The 23,708-nt window shown below is 37.0% G+C and overlaps 1 protein-coding gene across 3 annotated transcripts in view; it reads left to right on the forward strand.

Annotated features, from left to right (window-relative positions):
* Positions 1-22,745, forward strand: part of LOC125839100 (putative ABC1 protein At2g40090) — a 39,883-nt gene extending 17,138 nt beyond the window's left edge. For 2 of the 3 annotated variants that reach the window (XM_049518089.1, XM_049518084.1), the window contains 7 exons: positions 10,074-10,110; positions 11,673-11,891; positions 12,578-12,689; positions 20,658-20,749; positions 20,834-21,013; positions 21,494-21,607; positions 22,194-22,612. In XM_049518089.1, the coding sequence (XP_049374046.1) occupies positions 10,074-10,110; positions 11,673-11,891; positions 12,578-12,689; positions 20,658-20,749; positions 20,834-21,013; positions 21,494-21,607; positions 22,194-22,394 (955 nt within the window). In that variant the 3' untranslated portion in view covers positions 22,395-22,612. Of the gene's footprint in view, positions 1-10,073; positions 10,111-11,672; positions 11,892-12,577; positions 12,690-20,657; positions 20,750-20,833; positions 21,014-21,493; positions 21,608-22,193 lie in introns of all 3 variants that reach the window. The other variant, XM_049518083.1, reaches the window with a different exon arrangement.
* The last annotated feature ends 963 nt before the right edge of the window (positions 22,746-23,708 follow it).

Here is a 23,708-nt window from a genome sequence, read left to right on the forward strand (position 1 = left end):
CGCAAATCAGATATGCAAAAAAAGGTAGTCACCAGAAGGATGGCACGGTGCTACACAAATTAAATATGAAAAAGTAGTCACTGGAATGATGGCACAGTGCTACACAAACTAGATATGAAAAAGTAGTCACCGGAAAGATCGCAGGGAGCTACACAAATTAAATATGAAAAAGTAGTCACCGGAATAATGGCACGGTGCTACACAAATCAAATATGAAAAAGTAGTCATCGGAAAGATGGCATGGTGCTACACAAATTAGATATAGAAAGTAGTCACCGAAACGATACACGGTTACCCAACTTTTACTAACATAATTGTTGTCCAGACGGGCGGCATATATGAGTAATAGCCGCCTGCCGGCAGCGGAAACTCTTTGATTTTCTACCAAGATCGTAGAGGCTCTGATATCATGTGAGAAATATAGGAAAAAAATATTATTGAATTGTTGTTGTGTCTACATTATTACATTGAGACCCTATTTATAGACCCTAGAATACAATCCTTTACCAAGTAGGATACTATTTAGTATTCCTATTTCTATTTTTATTCCTATTCCTATTCTAATAGGATTGTATAAACCTATTCCTATTCTAACACCAAATAAATGTCTTTAAGGCAAATCAAAGTTTCTCTAAAACTAGCGTTTGTCTAAGTGGGTGTTCGGATTGACTTATTTTTAGTGTTTTTTGGCTTTTAAGCACTATTATAGTTTTGGAGGTGTTTGGGTAAAAGAACTTTTTTAAAGCCGAAAAAGTATAAAAAAAAATAAGAAGCCAAAAGCCAAAAGTTGGGGTTCCCAACTTATGACTTTTTTTTTATGACAAGGAAAACCCGTAGCCGCTACCCTTTGGGTGCACACAACAGGGTAAAAGCCCCGCTCCTATGCAATAGCTCGCAAACCACATAGGTGAGGTAACCCGCACTAGTCAAGCTCAGTGCGACGAGCTCGACTCAGAAGGCAAACCCCTTGCTTTCGCTGTCAAGGGGTTTCAAACTTGAGACCTCCAACATGGAAGTCCCAAGCCCAAACCACTGGGCCACCCCGAAGGGTCCCAAGTTATGACTTTTGGCTTTTAACTTACACTAGGGACATACAAGTCTCTCTTTAGAATAAAAGACTCTTTCCATATACTTGACATAATGTAACTGTATCAACAACAACAACTAGCCACTAGTTATTTGCAATATGGATCCTTTGTGTTCGTTATGTTCTCAATGGTTTGCTAAGTCCGCATCATTTTGAGAGGTTTAAGGTCTGTTAGGATACCTTTTCTTTATGTATTTTTAGATTTACCATGTCCCCTTTATCGCCTTCAACTATGTAGTGTATGGTTTTCTTAGATATCTTCTCTCATTTAATCATCGATTCATGCTAGTTGCACCTCTATAAGACGTAATCTTGTTGTACATTCATCCTAACCTGTGCATTTATGTGACATTTATCTTGTTGATACATTATGGTCTTATAGGCCTAACATTCACCTCGAAACAACATTTTTGGTTTTACTACCGATATGTTAACTCTACCTTTCACTTAGTTAGGTGTGTGCATATCGCATTGCATTCCCATATCACATTAATTTTGGCGCTCTTATTTGAATTCAACTTGTTACATCGTCATATCATGCCATGAATTGTCTACCTTTAGGCACCACGATCCCATTAAATCTCATTTTGTCTCAAGGGGACAAATTTGCACCGAATATTTTATGTCTTCGAATATCCTCTTTATTCTTGTATACTAGAATCAAGAGTCTTTCTCCTGCCGTATGACATCTGAACTCCTTAATATACTAACCTATATCTATATCTATCTATACTACCTTAAAAGCATGAAATCTCAAACATGAATATTATATTACTATAATACCCCCAATTAAAAATACTCCGTATTTAATTAATTATATTATATCAAAAGTAGATACCTTTTCACATTAAAGGGTTGTGACTTTTCCGATGAGTTATGACTTTTCTTAATCCTAACCTGTGCATTTATGTGACATTTATCTTGTTGATACATTATGGTCTTATAGGCCTAACATTCACCTCGAAACAACATTTTTGGTCTTACTACCGATATATTAACCCTACCTTTCACTTAGTTAGGTGTGTGCATATCACATTGCATTCCCATATCACATTAATTTTGGCGCTCTTATTTGAATTCAACTTGTTACATTGTCATATCATGCCATGAATTGTCTACCTTTAGGCATCACGATCCCATTAAATCTCATTTTGTCTCAAGGGGATAAATTTGCACCGAATATTTTATGTCTTTGAATATCCTCTTTATTTTTGTATACTAGAATCAAGACCTGCCGTATGACATCTTAACTCCTTAATATACTAACCTATAACTATATCTATCTATACTACCTTAAAAGCATGAACTCCCAAACATGAATGTTGTATTACTATAATACCCCTAATTAAAAATACTCTGTATTTAATTAATTATATTATGTCAAAAGTGGTGGTACCCACTGATGTATGTGACAGTTACATACCCCTTTTAACGAAGGATGATGCTTTGGGCCTCAATGAAAGGCCTGAATTTTTAAATGAAGGAACCAGTGGGTCTGACCCAGCAAGTCTGGTCATTTTTAACAACATAACAATCTCAACACAGCCCATCTACAGAGAGGACTGGTCTCTTAAAGATACAGAAAGCCAATTTTGTATGCAGCATAGAACAGAACAGAGTAACGTGCAGGAGATGTCAATAATCAGTGCAAGCGATGTTTTGATAGATGCAGTCTTGCAAACCACAAATCCAAAGTCGCAAATCCTGATTAGGGATGGGGTGTAGAAGGGGGTAGAAGAAGTTGCATGCAATACACTAGAGCAGAGATTAGTGTCCTCCATTGAAGAATGGGAGGTTGAAGAGGCTGAGCCATTGTGCACACAACAACATCTAACTACGGAAAAAGAGAAAGAGATATCTGTTTGGGTAAAACAAAATCTGATCAGACTGGGGAAATTACTGGGTGCTGACTTCCAAGGCCATGAACAAGAAGCTTTGGAACTTCTGTTACAGGTGGATCGTGCCAGACAAGTCAGACATCAGGATGCTGCAGTGGTTTGTAAGAAGACAAGGTTCAAAGGTTCTAAAGAATTGAAAAGTTTAGTAGCATTTGATGTGAAATTCAAGAGTGGTGGGGGTAGAGAAAAGGGGAGAAATTTCCTTACCATTTCATGATGCAATTCAAACTAGTATCATGGAATGTAAGGGGTTTGAATAATAGAGATAAGAGGAGGGTTATCAAGAACATTATGGGGGACTGGAAAGCTGACATCATTTGTCTACAAGAAACCAAATTACAGGGGGATATCACTGAATTGGTAAGGCAGATTTGGGGGGATAGGTGGGTCAAAATGGCATGTTTGGAGTTGAGTGGGACAAGAGGAGGGATAATGATGTTGTGGGATAGTAGAATATGGAAGGGGGAGGTACTAGAGACGGGGACATATACTCTCACATGTAAATTTGAATCACAATTGCAGGACTTTTCCTGCCACATTACAGGAGTTTATGAACCCAATTGCTATGTGGAAAGAAGACTAGTATGGGAAGAAATTGGCTCTATTGGAGGATTAATAGAAGGTCCATGGGCAATATGTGGGGATTTCAATGTGGCAAGATATGCTTCAGAAAAGAAAAATTGTACTAGAAGAACATTAGGAATGAGAGAGTTTTCTGATTTGATTGAGGATTTGAATCCAATTGATCTCCAATTGGAAAATGCTAAGTTCACTTGGTTTAAAGGGGACTACCATCAAATAGCTTCAAGAATTGACAGGATCCTGGTATCTCAAGAATGGGATGATGTTTTTAGTAATCTGAAACAGTATTACCACGCAGAGAATAATCTCAGATCACTCCCCAGTCACACTTCAACGTGGTTCTTGGAAGAAGAACAAAAGTTATTTTAAATTTGAGAATTGGTGGTTAAGAACGGATGGCTTCACAGATAGAATTAGGGAGTGGTGGGACTCTTTCGATTACATTGGGACACCTGACTACATCCTGGCATCTAAATTAAAAGCTTTGAAACATAAATTGAAGGAATGGAATAGAAGTGAGCAAGGAAGTCTTGGCCAACAGAGAAAGAATGTTCTTGAAAAGCTGGCTGTTGTGGAAAATATTGCCACTGATAGAGCATTGACAGAAGATGAAGCAACGGAAAAGGCAACTTTACTTCTGAAACTGGAGGGTTTAATAAAAAATGAAGAGATTTACTGGAGACAAAGGTCAAGATCTGTTTGGTTAAAGGAAGGGGACAAGAATACCAATTTCTTCCACAAAATGGCTAATGCACACAAGAGGTATAACAACATAGATCAACTGCTCATTCAGGGGAATATAGTCCAAGATCCAGAAAGGATCCAAGGGTAAATAGTGGAGTTCTACCAGAAACTTTACTCTGAAAATGTTCAATGGAGACCCGGCAACAATTTCTTAAACTGTCCAAGGCTAACAGGGGAGGAAATAGAGGACCTAGAAAGAAATTTTGATGAGGAGGAGGTTCTGAGAAGTTTAAAGCAATGTGCAGTGGATAAAGCACCAGGACCAGATGGCTTTACAATGGGGTTCTACATCAAATGTTGGGAAGTGGTCAAGGGTGATATCATGAAGACCTTTCAGCATTTCTATGACCAAGGAGGTTTGAAAGAAGTTTTAATGCTACCTTCATGGCCTTGATTCCAAAGAAAAAGGGTGCTAAAGAACTAAGGGACTTTAGACCTATCAGTTTGATAGGAAGCATCTATAAAATTCTCTCAAAAGTGCTCACTGAAAGGCTAAAACAAGTGATGTCCAAACTTGTTAATTCACAACAACTAGCTTTTATTAAGGGGAGGCACATCATGGATGCTGTTCTAATAGCTAATGAAGCTATAGATTCCAGATCAAGTTTGAAAAAACCAGGCATTTTATGCAAATTAGATATTGAGAAAGCATATGACCATGTCAACTGGGATTTTCTTATGGGTATGCTAGAGAAGATGGGTTTTTGTCTCAAATGGAGACAATGGATTAAATTCTGCATATCTTCAGTAAGCTTCTTAGTGTTGATAAATGCTTGTCCATCAGGGTTTTTCGGTTCACAAAGGGGCTTAAGGCAAGGTGATCCCTTATCACCTTTCCTTTTCCTATTAGTCATGGAGGGGCTCAACAATATGATTATGAATGCAAATAGAGAAGGATGGCTAAGAGGTTTTGAAGTAGCTAGAGCCGGAAGGGAAAGCCTAAAGATAACTCATCTACAATATGTTGATGATACCCTGATATTCTGTGATGCTGAAGAGGACCACCTCAAAATTTTGAGACTAATTCTAGTCTTGTTTGAAGGAATGTCTGGACTTCATGTTAACTGGAGAAAAAGCTTCTTGTATCCAGTTAATGAAGTGCCAAATATGGAAAATTTGAAGTTAATTCTTGGTGGTGAAGTGGGTGCTCTTCCAACTACTTATTTGGGTATGCCTTTAGGGGCCAAATCCACGTCTTTGGAAATTTGGAATGGGGTGATTGAGAAGTGTGAGATGAAACTAGCAAGGTGGAAGTCTCAGTACCTCTCACTTGGAGGAAGACTGACTTTGATCAACTCTGTGCTTGATGCACTTCCAACATATATGATGTCTTTATTTCCTATTCCTCCAGGTGTCATTAATAGGTTGGATAGCATCAGGAGAAAGTTTTTGTGGCAAGGAAACAAGGAAAGGAAGGGGTACCACTTAGTCAAATGGAAAAAAGTGATCAATGATAAGAGAGTTGGGGGTTTAGGATCAAGAACCTTAAGAATCAAAGCAATGCTTTGAGAATGAAGTGACTTTGGAGGTATTCCAACGATGATTAGAATTTATGGGGCTCAGTCATAAAAGCAAAATATGAAGAATGTGACAATTGGATGACAAAGGAAGTTACCACTCCCTATGGTGTTAGTTTATGGAAATCCATCCGATCACTATGGGATGAATTCAAACAAAACACCTAGATTAAAGTGGTAGATGGTGCTAAAACTAGATTCTAGAAGGAGGATTGGCATGAAGCAGGAAATCTGGAGACACTTTTCCCGGACATACATACTCTGGTTCTTCAGCAACAAAATACAATAACCGAACTATGGACACCTCATGGGTGGAATATTATATTTAGAAGGCACCTCAATGATTGGGAAATTCCAAGAGTTACAGAATTCTTCAGCATCATTGAACAATTTAGTGGCTTGGAGACTGGGAAAGACAGATTGCAGTGGTTGGAGAATAGTACTGGGACTTTTAAAGTAAGTGCAACATATAGGAAGTTGAACCACCCAATTATGCAGGCATCCAAATGGCCCTGGAAACACATTTGGAAGGCCAAGATCCCACACAAAGTGGCCTGTTTTGTGTGGTTACTGGCTAAGGAAGTGGTGTTGACACATGAGAATTTGATGAAGAAGGGGATTACACTGTGTTCAAGATGTTTTTGTTTTGTGGGGAAACTGCAGAAACAGTCAATCACTTGTTCATCCAGTGCAAGGTCACTCGCCAATTGTGGAGTCTATTCCTAAGGCGCAAAAACATCTCATGGGTCATGCCTGGTAGAATTGCAGAGGCCTTATACAGTTGGGAAGAAGCAGGATTACAAGCAAAGAACAGAAGCAACTGGAGAATCATTCCTGCTACTATTTGGTGGACTGTCTGGAAAGAGAGAAATCTTAGAGTTTTTGAGAATAGGGAGAGTAATATGCAGCAAGTAAAATTGAATTGTATTCTAACTTTGTGTTTTGGTGTAATCAGATCTACTCTAATGACACTGTCTCTATCAATGATGTTTTAGACTCATTATAGGGATAGGACAGTGCCTTTAGAGTTCATTATGTAAATATGGTTTCAGTACAACCCATGTACTGATTTAAAGAAATAGAAACAGTTACCAATCTCAAAAAAAAAGTAGATACCTTTTCACATTAAAGGGTTGTGACTTTTCCGATGAGTTGTGACTTTTCTTAATGGTTGTGCCTTTTTTGACGGGTTGTGACATTTCCAAGGCGTTGTGACTTTTTCGAAGGATTGTGATTTTTTCAAAAGGTTGTGACTTTTCTAAAGAGCTGTGTTTTTTTCGATGAGTTATTTTTTCAAAGGATTGTAACTTTTTTGATGAGCAATGACTTTTTCGAAGGGTTGTGGCTTTTTTGATAAGGCACAATTAGCACCTATTCATACTACTATTTGTTAGTTATAAATAGAGGTGTTTCCTCTCACTTTTAAACTACGTTTGTTTTAGGTTTTGTACTCTTCTTCTTCTTTAAAAATCTCAAATATTATTAGCAACAATTGGAGGTACCACATAAGAATGAGTTGGTGAACAAATTGTAGCAATTGTCATTTGCTATTTTCCTCAAATGATTAATTAATTATCTTTATAATACTTTCTTTTGACAAAGGTAACAATTATGTTATTAATATTTAAAAGTATGGAGTCCTAAAATATATGGTGAATTTATTTTTGTATGGCAAGAGGTATTAGGAGAATTAATAATTAAGGAGTCCTAAAATATATGGAAGGAGGAAAATATATGGTAAGAGGCATTAGGAGAATTAATAATTAAGGAGTGCTATCATATATGGTAAGCGGAAAATATATTTTAAATTTCGTATATGGTAAATACCAACATGATTTTGACTTTGATATCAATGGCGAAATTTTGTTCATAAGGTGCAGATGGTCCAAGACCTATAAAGAGACAACACTCCATTATCTCAACCAATTTGAGATAGTCACCCATCGCACGCCGAGGACCGAATATTTGGATGTGTGGATAACATAACATGAGGCTCCAACTTTGAGTAAACCAAGAGTACGAATGAGTCTACCTCCAATTTGAGATAGTCACCCATCACATGCCGAGGACCGAATATTTGGATGTGTGGATAACATAACATGAGGCTCCAACTTTGAGTAAACCAAGAGTACGAATGAGTCTACCTCTGATACCATGATAAAAAAATGAACCTTGCCCTAACTTAACCTCAAAAGTTAGCTCATGAGATGAGTATGGTCCAAACCACATAAGAAGACAACAACCCATTCCCGTAACCAATGTGGGGTAGTCTAACACCTAGGCACGTCCAATGTTGAACATTATAGCGTAGACAATATAGCATGGGGACCCAAGATCATGTAAACCACTAATACAAATGGGTCTGGCTCTGATACCATGTTGAGAAGATGAACTTTGAGTCTATATCAGTCTCTAAAGCTAACTCACAAGGTGAGATTACCCAATATCATATAAAGAAACAATATCTCCTTCCCTGAACCATGTGATAGTCTTTCAATATTCACTTTTTTCATGGCATTCGCTACTTAAGTATAATTCTATGCACCTAACTATGGATATGTGTTTATAAATGATGTATAAGATCTATAAAAATTATTCTCGTGGGTTAAGAAAGTGATCAACAACGTCTTCATCTCTCTTTCATCTCATTATTTCCTCTAAGAACTCGTTGATATTAATACACTTGGTTTTCTCACTTCTTTACCCCTCTTCTCTCTTAAGTATTAGTTGATACATTTCTTTCTCTCCTTTTATGTTCGTATTTTTGGTATAAGATCTTACTCCAGGATTCACTAATCGCCTTTTAGCTTTTTATAAGTCTAACTCAACCTCAAAATCTAACTCCTGGGGTGAGAATTACCCAAAATCATATAAGGAGACTATATCTCATTCCCTAAACCATGTAATAGTCTAACAATCTTCACATTTTTCATGGCATTCACTACGTACAATTCTATGCGTGTAAATATGGCTTTGTGTTTATAAATGATGTATGAGGATCTATAAAGTTATTCTTGTGTGTTGAGAAATTGATCTTTCTTTTTAAAATTAAAATTGTTGAGAAATTGATCAACAATGTCTTCATCTCTCTTTCATCTCATTATTTCCTCTTAAGAACTCGTTCATATTAATAAACTTAGTTTTTCTCAGTTCTTTACCCCTATTTTCTCTTTAAGTGTTGGCTCATAGCCTTATACATTTCTTTCTCCTTTTTATGTTCATAATATTTGGTATAAGAATTTTAAAGCTTACTTCATGGTTCATTAATCGCCTTTTTAGCTTCTTTATTTGCTCTCTTCAATAACAACAACAACATACCCGGTGTAATCACACAAGTGGGTCTGTGGAGGGTAGGATGTATGCAGATCTTACCCCTACCTTTGTGGGGTAGAGATGCTGTTCCAGCAGACCCCCGGCTCAAAAATTATATCTAACATATATACATAATCTATTCAGATTCTAGTAAGCAAAAAGAATTGTGATTTAGAACCCGTAAACTAAATTTTTTGTTCCGCCTCTGGGACCACCCTCCACCTCCCCTCACCCAAAAAAAGAACTAAAAGGAGAAAGAAAAAGAAGATATCATAGATAACATAAATCATTACGAAAGATCTATATTCACTTTCTTATACTCTTCAAATGTTTCTCTATCTTTTGCTATTGGTAAGTTTCTATACCTCTCCTGATTCACTTTAGTAAATCTTTGTGTGTCCTCATTCTAATACCACGATTCTTGTGCTTAAATCCCTAGGCCTAACTTGCATGTTACCTTCTTAATGTAACATGCCATTGTCTTCCATGGGCTATATCTGTTAGCTTCCAAGTCTAGTACCACCAAATTGTTGGTTGCATATAACTTTACTGTTTTTCCACTCTAGTTCCTCACTTCACATTGAGGATATGCAATGAGCCAATGTTCCAGTACCAATCTGAATTTGACTCATTTGTTTATATATATATATATAGTGTATACACTAATATCTACCTCCTTTGGTTGAGATATAGTACTGTTCAATTTTCCCCTCAATTGCATATAGAAATATAGTATGTTGCATTTATCAGATTTGTGCTTCAAAGTAAACTAAATCCTTCATTCTAAAGGGGTTCAAGAACACTCATGATGCTATGTCTGGTTCCTATTTAATTTACTCTGGTCTAATTAGTGTGAGTCCTAAATTAAAAAAAAATGAATTTTTTTTCTCTGGTCTAGCTTTGGTTTCTGACCAAGCTTCTTGAAGAATGCAGGTGGTTGGTTGCTGAAGTTCGTGAAAGTTTACCTAAGGTAGCTACTGAAACTCAGTCAAATTGTCCTAGTATCAATTTTTGACTGCTCTCCATTTCTCTTATTCATGATGGGTTCTCAATTCTGTGAGCACTCAATGTTTCTAGGACAGACGTTTTATTAAGTTTCCAACTTTTCTTGTGTTTTTTAGCTCCTTTGGTTTCGATGTCATCTAAACCTGCATCTTGAGAAAGCATTGAGAACCCTTGTCCCCATGTACTGGAATATTTTTGTTTCTTGAACATTTTGGTGCGTTCAATAATTCCTATATACATATGATTGCTCCTTTTCAAAGTCATATTTGTGGAAGACTTTTATATTTTGTACAGATTGTACGCGGGATTTCCCCTTCTCCTGTACATATGGAGAAAGTATACTCTTAGCTGGTGCTTTGTTTCAGTACTGTTTAAATTTCTCCACATTGAAAAGAAAATTTTCTTTGGTGTAGGTCCCCTTAAAGTAAATTAGAGACATTTGGATAAAGTTTTGGAAACTTTTTTTGGATAAAGAGTTTGTGGAAGCAGCAAATGTGTTTGGATATTGTAGCTTCTTTGAATATGTGTGATTGTATTGTCCGTGAGAGTCTTTTGAAAAAGATACTTGGGGAAACACTCGAAGCACAACTACTTATTTTGTTTTCATAAGTAAAAAATAACACTCTCAAATCACAAATTAATTAAACAGAACTGTTTGTGAAATCGTTTTGCAAAATAAGCTTCTGAAAACTTATTCAATGTACTTCTCTAATATATGTCCTACAAACTTTAATTATCAGTTGAAATGCTTGGAGCTTTAACATTCTGAAAGTAGGCATAATCCTTGAATTTGCCAGATGCATGACAATCTATGCAAAACATATTAGTAGTTAATAACGATTATTACAATTTTGTAAGCTGAGAATGCGAGTCAATTTTGGCTGCAGAAATGTTTCTTTGAAATATCACTGTGTATCTTTAAGAGATTACAGATTAAACTAATCAAAGTTGTATTTCACTTATTCCCTGAAAGTTGTCAGAGAATATCCATTTTCATGTTTGATGTTATAAATATACGAGACTTCATTCTCATCTTATGAGGTCTTGAACTTTCATAGACCAAGTCGATGCTGTACTTTTCTTTCTATCACCTGCTTGCACAAAAGTTAATCTAGCATGTGTTCATGGATTAGTTGACCATTATTTGCTTGCGACAACATGTAGAATCTGTTGTGATGGTATATGAACATAGTGGACTTCTTTAGTGTGGTTGGTGATTGCAGATGCTATTTCCATGTTTGCTGAATCTACAAAGATTCAGCAAACCATCTTGTTTTCTGCCACTAATTTCTCTTAAGCTTGCTCTTTTAATCCTCTTCTACTTATTGTCTATAATCTGTTTTATACATTATTAAGAAATTTTCAAGATTTGTTTCCACTTTCAAGGCACTGCTGTTCATTATTTTCTGTATTTTTGAGGCATTGTTTTCTTTTATTGTGATATTAATGTTTGTACATTTTATTTTCATGAAGAGTTGTCCTTGTAGGTTTTGACAAAATCTTGATGAGTTATATGATGTATATCAGGAACTGGATTTTTTGGTTGAGGCCAAAAACAGTGTAAGATGTATGGATAACTTTCGGAAGCTGTCTCCTCGTATTGCAGACTACATTTATGTCCCAAGGGTATACTGGAATTTAAGCACTTCAAGGCTGTTAACCATGGAATATATGGAGGCTGCACAAGTAAATGACTTGAAGAGCATCCAAAGATTTGGAATTCAGCCAAGTGATGTTGTAAATTTGGTAAGTAGTTTGCTTCAACATTAAGACATTATGTGATAATGACAAGCTTTCGTCCTTGGTCAAGATGGTTTATTGCTTTCTTTTCTGGTATATGCAATATGGATATTGGTCATATTTTTTGAATGTTTAGTGTTCCAAGGTTATAGCCCACCTTATCAGCAGGGACGGAGCCAAGTGGGACCAAGGGGGTTCATCGGTGGAAAATTACACCGTATATAGAAGGTTAATTTATATATATATATATATTTATATATATATATATATATATATGTAGTAAATGTTGAATCCCTTTGGCTTCTTCGTATGTTTACTTCTTCAAATTTTGAAGCCCCTTAGAAAAAATCCCGGCTCCACCACTGCTTATCAGTTTCCAATGTTCAAATAGATGAGTTAGCAGAATGAGTGAGTTTCTCTTCAACAGGTACCTGGGTTGACTTTGTCACTCATATAGGCTATCATGCTATTTCACATTTCAGCCTTACTGGGGTATTTCACGATTTGACGCAAGGACCATGCTGGCAAATCATTGCTCAACATTCCATTTGATTTGTGTTGTTTTTGTGTAGATGTACATCTCATGACGTTCTTGTAGAAAATGTGAATCAATAGGTGTTAACTTATCCTTTATGGTTTTATACTTTTCAGTTGAAGTAATGATTAAATGATCATCATACCACCTTATGTAGGTTAGTGAGACTTTTGCTGAAATGATGTTCAAACATGGGTTTGTGCATTGTGATCCACATGCTGCAAACCTGCTAGTCCGCCCTTTACCTTCTGGCCGTAGAAGCATTTTTGGTAATCCTTTCATCTCTATCGTAATATTTTATGTTTCTTGCTGGAATTGGATGGTAATAGCTGCTGAGTGTTGTCTATCCAAGGAATTTCAAGTCAAATTTTGATATTGCTGAAAGTTGTCGTTCCTTTTTGCTTTAGTTGAAAGTCTGTAATTCGATTATCCCATGTTGAAATATCTTTCATGTATCATGCATTAAATTTACGTTCCAAGTCTAGAGGCAAATTGCTTTCAGTTGTTGGTTTGTATCAGTTACAACTTACACCACACCTCAAAGTTAAATGATTTTCTGTTTTCTGTGTCAGCCTTCATATAGGTTAGGGAGGTAAAGCTATTTTATTTGATTCACGTGAGCCATCTCGAAGGATGGAAATAAGGTGGCATGGATGGGTGTACTATAGGGGGGGGGGACCTATCTCCACCCACCGGCCACCACTCCCTATTGAATATATTTCACCTATTAAAAAATGCAATTGTTATAGGTCAAGATATAGTTAGAATGTGAAGTTAAATATGGTTCCATTTGGATTTGGTTGTGGGATTTTCTTGGAAAGAATTGATCTTGGATTTGGTTTCCAGAAACAATTGTGTGTGTTTGGTTTTAGTATTAAATGATTTGGATTTGAAAAACTTTTGTATTTAGGTTTGTGGCTTAAACTTTTGAAAGATTATGACTGAAGATTTTGGTTAAAATTCACAAGAAATATCATCTGAACATCTTTATGTGCTACCAACTTAAACAAAAAGCAAAAAAGAATCTATTTGTTGACCATATGAATTGAATAGAAGGGGAGGGGAAAGGGACTGCCTGGCCATAAAGTGTGGACAACCAGTAGGAAAAATTAGTAGAAGATCACTTGAGAAATGTAGGGAGCTAAATGGAAATAAAATTACTGGAAATAAAAACCATTCCCATAATCAGCTGTTGAGCGGATATCCAAAACCTGAGCAATCCTAATACCAAAGTGGGTAGGTCAACCCCCTATAGTTAGTTTTGAGTTTGTTCAAAAGCTTTTTGAATTACTTGTATAAAGGCAGAGAAATAGAATAGAAGAAAGTATATTTCTTTGATGAGACTCCTGTGGAGTTTATATACAAATGAAATAAACAAAATTAGCCTAAACTAACTCCTAGAATGTAGGAACAGAAAAGAACTACTAATACAAGCTGCCCTAAATAAATTGAACAACCTAATCCTAATCAAATTGTATCCTTACTACTGGTACACGTGTGCAGTATAACAATGTTACAACACCAGTAAACACTAATGCTAATGCGCTATTACGGCCCCCTCAAGTTTGGGAAGCATTCGCTGGAAAGCTGGCTTGGACAATGGTTTGGTGAGAGGATCTGCAAGTTGATCAGCAGTGTGTGTGCCTCATTTGGACCAAGCCATTGCGAACCTGGTTACGGACAAAGTAAAGATCATCCTCAAGGTGCTTCATTTTGGTATGATGTACCGGATTCTTGGCAATGTACGTGACCCCAAGGTTATCACTAAGTATTATGGGAGTCGCATGGAGTGACACATGAAGATCTTTGAGCAAGTTAATGACTCTAGTCGTTTCAGACAAGTCGGAAGCAACCGCACGATATTCAGCCTCAGTGGAGGATCGAAATACAGTAGGTTGTTTATGATAACTCCAGGAGATGGGCGTTGTGCCCAAATAAACAATGTAACCTGAGATAGACTGGCGATCATTGGTGTCACCTGCCCAATCAACATAGGCATTGAGAGCAGTCGATTTCTGTGAGGAAATATAAATACCATACTGGTATGTTTCTTTAAGGTATTGCAGGATATGCTTGACTGCCTTCCAGTGAAGCACAAAAGGGGAGGTGTTGAACTGAGTAAGTTTGTTTACTAAGTATGTGATGCCAGGTCGAGTAAATGAAGGTACTGAAGCGTACCAAACACACTTCTCTAATCTTTGCCATCAGTTTTAGGTGCTTCGTCATCAACTAGTAGGGTCTTGGACATGCTCATAGGTGACTGAATACCTTTGCAGTCTTGCATCTGCCTATCTTGTAAAATATCATGTATATACTTGGATTGACTGAGAAACAATCCATCAGCATCTGTGAGTACCTCAACGCTCAAGAAATAGTGTAATAAACCAAGGTACTTCAGAGAATTTTTTTTCGAAAGAGAGGTAACAACATGTTGAATGAGTGTTTCATCACTGCATGTGATTATGAGGTCATACACATAGATCATAATATAAATAGTGACCCCCATATTGTGCAGAACAAAGAGAGAATATCACTCTCAAACATCTTGAACTCCATTTGAATCAAGGAACTAGTCAATGCATTGTACCAGACCTTAGGAGCTTGCCGGAGTCCGTAAATTGCCTTTTTGAGATGGCAGACATCGTTGGGATGATGCGTGTTTTCATAGCCAGGAGATTGAGACATATACACGTCTTCTTGAATCTTCCCCCTGAAGAAAAAGCATTGTTTAAATCTATTTGATGTAGCAGCCAGTTCATCTGTACAACAATTGTAAGTACTGTTCGAATTGTGGTTAACCATCGCTAAATGTTTTGGGAAAATCAATTTCGGTCCTTTGAGTGAACCCTTTTGCAACTAAACGTGTTTTGTACTTACAAGGGACAATATATTTCGGGCATGGTCTGGTGGAACAAAGTCCCAAGTCTAGTTCTTCATTAAAGCATCAAATTCAGCCTTCATAGCGCCTCTCCAATATGGAAATTTTTGTGCTTGCTTGTGGGTTACAGGGATAGAGGGTGCAGGCTGGTTCATTTGGGTAGTGTAGTCAACAATTTTTCGTCGCTTGAAGATGTTGTTTTATGACCTCGTTACCACACTATGGTGTTCTATGGGTGGAATGTTAACAATAGGTTTAGATGGGGGTGATAGTACATATGATGAGTGTGGTCCACGTCGATGGATGTGAGTAATTGGTGGGCGGCGATTCATGGAGATAGGACAAGTAGAGGGGATAAGAGATTGGCTTTGGAAAACAAAATGGGGTTAAAGGTTAGCAACAGGGGATTGCCTATACCTATTAGAAGAAGAGGGTAATGATGTAGTGGGGATATTACTTGGTTCCTTAGTTATGGAGTTATCTGTATGTGGGTAGTTCTCATGTGCGGCACAAATTGAGCATGCATCTTGGTGCGTATCTCGCATTAGTGGAATAGTGGGGGGGCAATTGCGTGCTATTACTATCAAGGTATTTTCTCGATGATAGAAAAGGTTAGAAGTATTTGGAGAAGAAATGTTTTCCCACCGTAAAGAAGAAATTTTTTGTTTCAATTGAGAGAACATACTTTCAAATGGAAAAACATCTTCAAATTTTTTTACATTCCGTGAGAGAATTCTTTTTGGAACTAGTAGGGTCAACATTGATGGGAATGATGAGTGATGGAGAAACCTAGATAGACACAAGGTTTGGAGTATGGTTCTAATTTATTTTGGCCATATGGCCGAAGCCACGGGTAGCACAAACTACCAAATGTACGAAGAGATTAATAAGTTTGTTTGTCATTTAAAAGAATTTCAAATGGTGACTTGTTATTAAGGGTGCTAGTGAGTACACAGTTGATGAGATATGTGGCATGGTGGCAAGTAAATGACCAAAAAATCTATTGGTAAGGTAGTGATTGAATAACGTTATCAAAGACACTTCATCCAATTCTAAGCGTCAACGATCGTTAATCAGTATATAACCCAACTAAATGAGTTGGGGTCGAATCCCACAAGGAGCGGTACGTGTTTAAGATTCAATAGGAAAGTGTGAACATGATCAAATCAGTCATAAGAATAGACATTATCGAATAAAAACATAATTCAAGTCAAAGGGTGACACGAATATCAAATAATGGGGTTTAGGTTTGAAATTATCAACTACAACAGCAACAAACAATACGAAATAACAATATTGAGACGGGTTCTTGGGATGTGATTTGATTATAGGCTAATGTAGACAAATGGGTAATTGCAACTATTAGGAAATAGCTGTAAATTATTGAGTAAGCTAGACTATAGAGGCGGTAAACTTTCTCTCGAACAATTTACCCCGAATCAAGTCGATTTTTCTCGAACATCAACAAGCGTGCAAAATAAGAACAACCCACACCTTAGTCCATTCACTCTCTCGAGCTGAATGTGTGGAATTGGGTTTAGGATTCACTCTCTCGAGCTGAACCCATGACAACCCAATACCCACTGACCATCAATCAATAATCTTAGTTTTAAGACCTCTCTCTCGAGCAAGCCAAAGCACAAGGGTAGAACTGCATTTGCAACTACAATTCTTAAATTAAACCACAATTAATGATTGCACTCACTTCTAAACAACATTTAAACTAACAATTAGCGTACCCATAAACTAAATTAGCCCATAATCACATAATCACACCCCAAGAGTTGGGGTTTTAGCTGGACATTATCAAAAGATAAAAATCGTTACCAAACTGAGTTTCCATCAACTGGGTAAGATTAATTTCGTCTTTACAATGTTCCAAGTTGAAGAATTTCAAAGACCCACTTCCAATCTCTCAAAAGTGAAAAACTTCAATTCTTCAAAGCTAAGGAAAAACTAAAGAAAACTTGTCTCTCAGTTCAAAATTCTAAACACAATTCGATATAATGAAAATTCTATCCTAAACTAAATGTTCAAAAATGTATGTATAGTCGCCAAAAATATGCTGCGAAGAGCCATTCGACGCAGTAGGTCGAGCTCGCCGATCCGCCCTTTGGTCAATTCCTTCCCCTTTCTGCCTTGGCCTTCAGCATCTCAAGGTCTGTAACTTTGGGCGATCCAACACTGCATCGCGGAACCACTCGGCGATCCGCCGACTGCTCCTTTCTCTCGCCGACTTGGTTCTTTCCTTCAGAGCTTGGCACACTGGAACTTTAGGCGGGTCAAATGGCCATTCGGCGACTCGCCAAGTGGACTTGGCGATCACCAGGCTTGCTTTTCTTCGTTCTTTCAGCTCGCTTTGTTCCTTTTTGCAAATTAGTGTCCTTGCTTTGTTCCTCGATCCATATACCTGGAAATCAAAGGTTTTACATCAGTTATTGGCACAAAATAAGCATTTGAGGACACTAAATCATTATAAATAAAGTCCTAAATGAGTCCAAATCTCAGACTTATCAGGTAGCTTGATCAGGTAGTGTTTTGGCTGTCTCAACTAGGTGATGATGGCGCCTTTTAGCCATGGCAACCCTTTGAGGCGTGTACGAGGGAGAAACAAGGCGTTGTATGCCATTGGAATGGAGGTGTGGGTCTATGATATTCGCTTCCTCCATCAGTGTAAAGGGTGAGTATTTTTTGTATCAAAATGTTTTTCAACCACAGGTGGTAAGCTGTGAAACATTTGTTGATTCATTTTTGTTTTTCATTGTGTATAACTAGATGTACTTGCTATACTGATCAACATAAATACAATAATAACCTTTTTTATCAATTGAGAGCACCGAAGAGGGGCCCCACAGATCACTGTAAAGTGCTTCTAAATGGAGATTTGCTGGACAATTTGTTTGAAGAAAATGGAAATCTGTGAGCTTTATTACAGCAACAAGAATTACAAATAAGTGAATTTGTCTTTCAAAGAAAAAAGATTGAAATTATTTAGGATGCAAAATAAAACTCGAGAATGGGGGTGACCCAATCTTTAATGCCACATATGTAAGGAAGGGCTGGTAACACCAACATTGATGGTTCAGCGAGACAATGACGACGACCATTCATAGAGTCCTACTTTATTCGGGCTGCATAGAAGAGGTGTTCCCGTAGTCAGATCCTTCACAAGAAAATTAAAAGGAAAAAATTCTATTGAGGTTAGGTTGTCTTGGCAAAATTTAGAAACTGAAAGATATTTGCGCTTGATTGCAGGAGTACATAAAACAGTAAAGAGTTTGAAGGCATTATTTGACGCATATAAATGAGTAGCACCAGTTTGAGTAATTGGAATCACATTACCATTACTCATCGTCACGTCCTCAATCCCTTTGAAGTTCTGAACATTGTGCAGGGAGTTGGTATGGGAGGTAATGTGGCGAGATGCACCCAAGTTGACAATTTAGGGGTCATGTGTCGGTGTGTGGGCAACAAAAATAGCCTTTGCTTTAAAATGGTTGTGGGACCGGGATTGAGACCGGCAGACATTTGTTGTATGCCCAATTACTGACAGCGGACTCGAGAGGGTTGGTGTGGGAAGTTTCACCACTGAGAACTATAGTTTGAATCCTGAAGAGGGTCACTTTGATTGGGCTTTCTGTTTGGGGGATGCTAGTTGTTATTGGGTGGGCTTCGATTATTGCGTGTTGCTGATTGGTAATGTGTTACTTGTTGACCGACTGCTGTGATGACTTGTGTGGTCGTCTTTTTTTTTTTTTTTTTTGAGGTCCTCATGTTTGAGAAACACTTCGTGATCAATAAGCTTGTCAAAAAGTTTTGCGTAGCTGTTTGGAGAGTCTCGTGCCCGTATGGCTGCTTAAATCTCATGGAACTCTGGACCTAGGCAGCACCATATTTTCACCACAAGTTTTTCGTTATTGATCGGTGAACCGGTTGTGGCGAGTTCATCAAACAGAGCGAATCTCATGTAGATATTCAACAATAGATTTGTTGTCTCTCCATATTTTCACAAGTTCTTCGTTATTGATTGGTGAACCGGCTGTGGCGAGTTCATCAGATAGAGAGTGAATCTCATGCAGATATTCAACAATAGGTTTGTTGTCTCTGCTGACCCCACTGAAATGGTGACGGAGGCTGAAATCTGAATATGCAGGTTTGCGATTTGTTCGCAAAGGAAGTGTGAAGTTGATCCCAGGCAACTTTGGAGTTGTCCGCGTAAGCGACGGTGGATGCGATTGTGGCATCAATAGAGGCCATAAGAGCATTGTGGATTAGTTTATCTTGCTGAAACCAACCCTTGTATTTGGGGTTGGCAGTCTCAATTTCATTAGTGATGATTGTTTTCGGAGGGGACAACTTGGTTCCATCAAGATGACCATAGAGGTCATGGCCATGCGTAGCATGACAATCTGGCTGTCCAAACAGTGAAGTTGTGGCTGCCACAGTTTAATGAGCAGTTGAGATGCTGGGTTGAATTAAATTTAGGCATCAACATTAGCAACTAGGGTGGAGGAAGCCATTGATGTGCAGGAAAATAATTAATTGTTAGAGTATTTGTGGCTCTAATACCATATAAAGGTAGAGAAATAGAATAGAAGAAAGTATATTTCTTTGATGAGACTCCTGTGGAGTTTATATATAGATGAAATAAACAAAATTAGCCTAAACTAACTCCTAAAGTCTAGGAACATATAACAACAGCTAATACAACTGACGCCTAAATAAATTGAACAAACCTAATCCTAATCAAATTGTATCCTTACTACTAGTACACATGTGCAGTAAAACAATGTCCATACTAGCAAAACACTTGTGCTAATGCACTATTAACTTGGGGGGTAAGTTAAAAGGAAATAAAAAGATCAGTGAAAAGAGGTCTTGATCCTGATGTTTTCTGTTTGTTTTTAGAGCATAATTCTCATTCCAACTTGAACTTAAATAAATGATGTATGAGCATCCTGAATAGGAACTCTTAACCTTTTTGGTTGTATATTTTAAATTTCTCGTATGTGGCTGTATCCTTTTTATCCCTTTAGTTTAGTAAAACACTTTAATCTTACAGAAAAGATTATGCGTATCTTCATGCATGTGTGCCATCTATTTTCTTGTCCCTTGCCTTGAAAGTGTTCGGCTTTGGAGTCTTTCCAATTTAGGATCCAAAAGTCTCCTTTTTCCTCAGTAATGGGCAAGGTGGTTCTTCAGAATCCACTCTCCAGTTGTGTTCTAATTGTTTTTCCACTCTTCAAATCAGTCCTGATATGAACTCATCTACTAGTTGCCAAAAAATTTGAATGTTTGCTTGAGCAATGAAGATGACATTTTGTAGATTCTCTCTCTCAATATTTATCCACTTGCATAGGAAGGAGAAAACCTCAGTTGATACTTTTGGACCATGGTTTATACAAAGAACTTGATTACAACACCAGAATAAACTATGCTGCACTGTGGAAGGTGATTTTCACATCCTTGCTAAGTTGTACATTCAGTTTTTGCTTTACTCGTTCTATTAACATTACAATCCGGTATGTACTGCAGGCTTTGGTATACTCTGATGCAGATGGAATAAAGGAAAACTGTGTAAAACTGGGTGCTGGAGACGATCTTTACGCATTGTTTGCTGGGATTCTCACAATGAGGCCTTGGAATAAAGTGATAGATTCTTCAGTTGATCATCTTGTTGTCAAAGGCACAGACAGCGACCGTTCAGAACTGCAGGTGACTTATTATATGACAGTGTGGAGCTAAGTTAAGATTATGAATCTGCTAAGCATCTCGCCCTAGATTCAGGGAGAGTGCTTATTTCTCCTTAGCTTTATTGTCTAGCTATTATTTTCCTTATTCCTTTTGCATTTTCTGGATAGTCTACATGGAGTATTTTCAGAAATTCTGGGAAGTATAATGGGTTTCAGGGAGATCTGTTATGAGCAGGCTGATCATTTAGCTTTAGCTGTATTTTGTGGGGTAACATTATAAAGTATCATTTAACTTCTTCTTGCCTGTGCTCCTCCTGTGTTTGGTCTATGTTGAAATAAAATGGAAGAGAATGATTTGTGACAGAGAAGTTTTTATTTTACCTTGTAAATAACCAAGTATCCTCTTATATATTCAACTTTTCCTAGTAAGTTTGCTCTCAATGAAGGTTCGAATCACTTCTAATATCATTTGCTTTTGTCAACTATTTATGTTGTTATGCAGATGTATGCTTCTCAATATTTTCCGCAAATTACTGAACTTCTGAGGAGATTGCCCCGGGTTATTCTTCTAATGCTCAAGACAAATGACTGCTTACGAGCAGTTAATGGGTCATTGGTATGAGTTTATTTTTGCTACTATTCATATGGTTATACAAGCATGAAAATCTTACAAACTCTGAGAACCCTCTTTTATTGGATTTGTCAACCAACTTATTCAAATAAGATATTTGATGCTTGTGGACCCTTATTGTTTAGACATTTAGTTAACTGTCCACCATCCTGAGCCAGCAAATAGATGAAAAACTTCCTGCCGTTATCCAAAAGGTTTATTTTTTTTCTTTGTTTCTTATTTTTGATATGGTCAAGTCCATTCCCCAAAATCCTGAGCCCAATATGTCATGTTTTCACTTTGTTCCTTGGTGAGAACTCTAGAGGTGGAAGATCCTGACCTCTAAGCAATTCCCTCCCTCGTCTTCCCAAAAGATTTTATTTTAGTCATAATAGTTGTGATACATTGAAGTATGCAAAATAGCTGGTTTTTGAGTTGCTAATAGATGAAAGTATTTGCGAATTCTTGAAAGGATTTGTTCCATTCCTATTCTTGTTGGTGGTCCTGTATGTCACATGAAGCATCTTGTGAATTATTTCTAACGTGACTTCAGCAATGATGAACTGATATTTCTTTCATTCTTTATCAACAGATTCAAGGGCCTTCTCTTGAGTCATTCTTAATCATTGGAAGGGTTTCATCTGAAGCCGTTCTTGAGAGTATGTTGTTGCAAAAGAGATCATTATTTTCTTGGATCAATTTTTGGATACAGAAGATTTTGTTGGAAGGCCGGCTTTGCGTAATGCATATAGCAGTGTGGCTTTTGCAACTTCAGAAAGCATTGACATTGTGAAAGCAAGTATACTTCCAATTTTATTGGATGTCCACTGACATAGTGAAAGTAACTAATAATCAGGATATGTTTAATATGGAATTTTGTTAAAACTTTCTATAGAAGGTGGATTCATTGATTTTTTTGCAATTCATCATTTCAGCCTGATCTCTCATTGTAGTAGAGCCAGAGCCTGGAAGATAGCAATTCTTTTGTAATAAGCTGCATTTACAATTTTTTTAAGCAGAATGAACCTCTTAGAGTAGGGAAGGGAAACAAAAATGATTATTTGGTCGTAAAATCATCACAGGATGACAGCATATTTATTGGGATATTATGGTATGCTGGCCATAAAATGTGCAATTTCTTTTATGGCAGGCTTTTTATCTCTCAGGATGATTAACTTTTGGAGAATCGCGTCTCGATTACAAGCTTCCAATTCTTGTGCCAAATTTAAGTATATTAGGGGTTGACATTTGCTTGAACGATTGCTGATAGGCAAAGTCGTACCAGGTTGATTTTCCTTGAGTCACATTATTAACTTGTGCATTAGATGCTTTGCTTTACTTTTTATCTATCCATCTATAAATTGAGGGAAATGTGTCATAGTGAGTTAGCATTCCATGTGCAACAAAATGTGGTGAGAAGATGATCTCCAACTTATAATTATAATTTGAATAGAACAAAGATTACTACAAAATTGTGTTGTTTTTATAGGTCTAACTCATTTCCAGTGAAAAGGTCATATAACTAAAATGACACTTGTAATGGATTATTAGATTAAATAAATAATGAAGACATGCACTTTTGATGAAAAGATGAAATTCGACTTCATAGATGTGTATATTTTTGAAGCTAGGTTGATGTTTTTAACTTTTGGCAGCATCTTGGGGCAATCAAAGTCTAAAGTAAGATTTTTTATATTGCGTGAGGTTCTGCAAAGGTTTAATTTGAGGCTTATTGTATAAAAACTCAACTTTTATTATTTTAAGGCAAAATGGTATGTAGATGAGTCTTTGTACTTATGCTTATTATTCCAAGGTAAAATGGTGTGTAGATGTCCATCCTTGTATTTGTATGAGTTTGCATTCTGAATCCTTCTACTTAACCTTTTTGTCAACTGAATACTTAAAACCAGCGGAACACAATATTTTAAATACTTTTTTAACTGCTTAGTTATATGTGTGACACAAACGCTGACACATAATTTAAAAGGAATTATAAAATGAAACATAGGAAAAAGACACGTACGAAAAGAACTAAAACTTTGCATCTTCTCATTCATCTCTCATTGTTCATCTAGAAACTTGTACTTTCGCTTTTCCATTTCCCCCT

The sequence above is a fragment of the Solanum verrucosum genome, unplaced genomic scaffold (assembly GCF_900185275.1).
Source record: "Solanum verrucosum unplaced genomic scaffold, falcon-dt-bn FXZP01000304.1, whole genome shotgun sequence".
NCBI classification, from domain to species: Eukaryota; Viridiplantae; Streptophyta; class Magnoliopsida; order Solanales; family Solanaceae; genus Solanum; species Solanum verrucosum.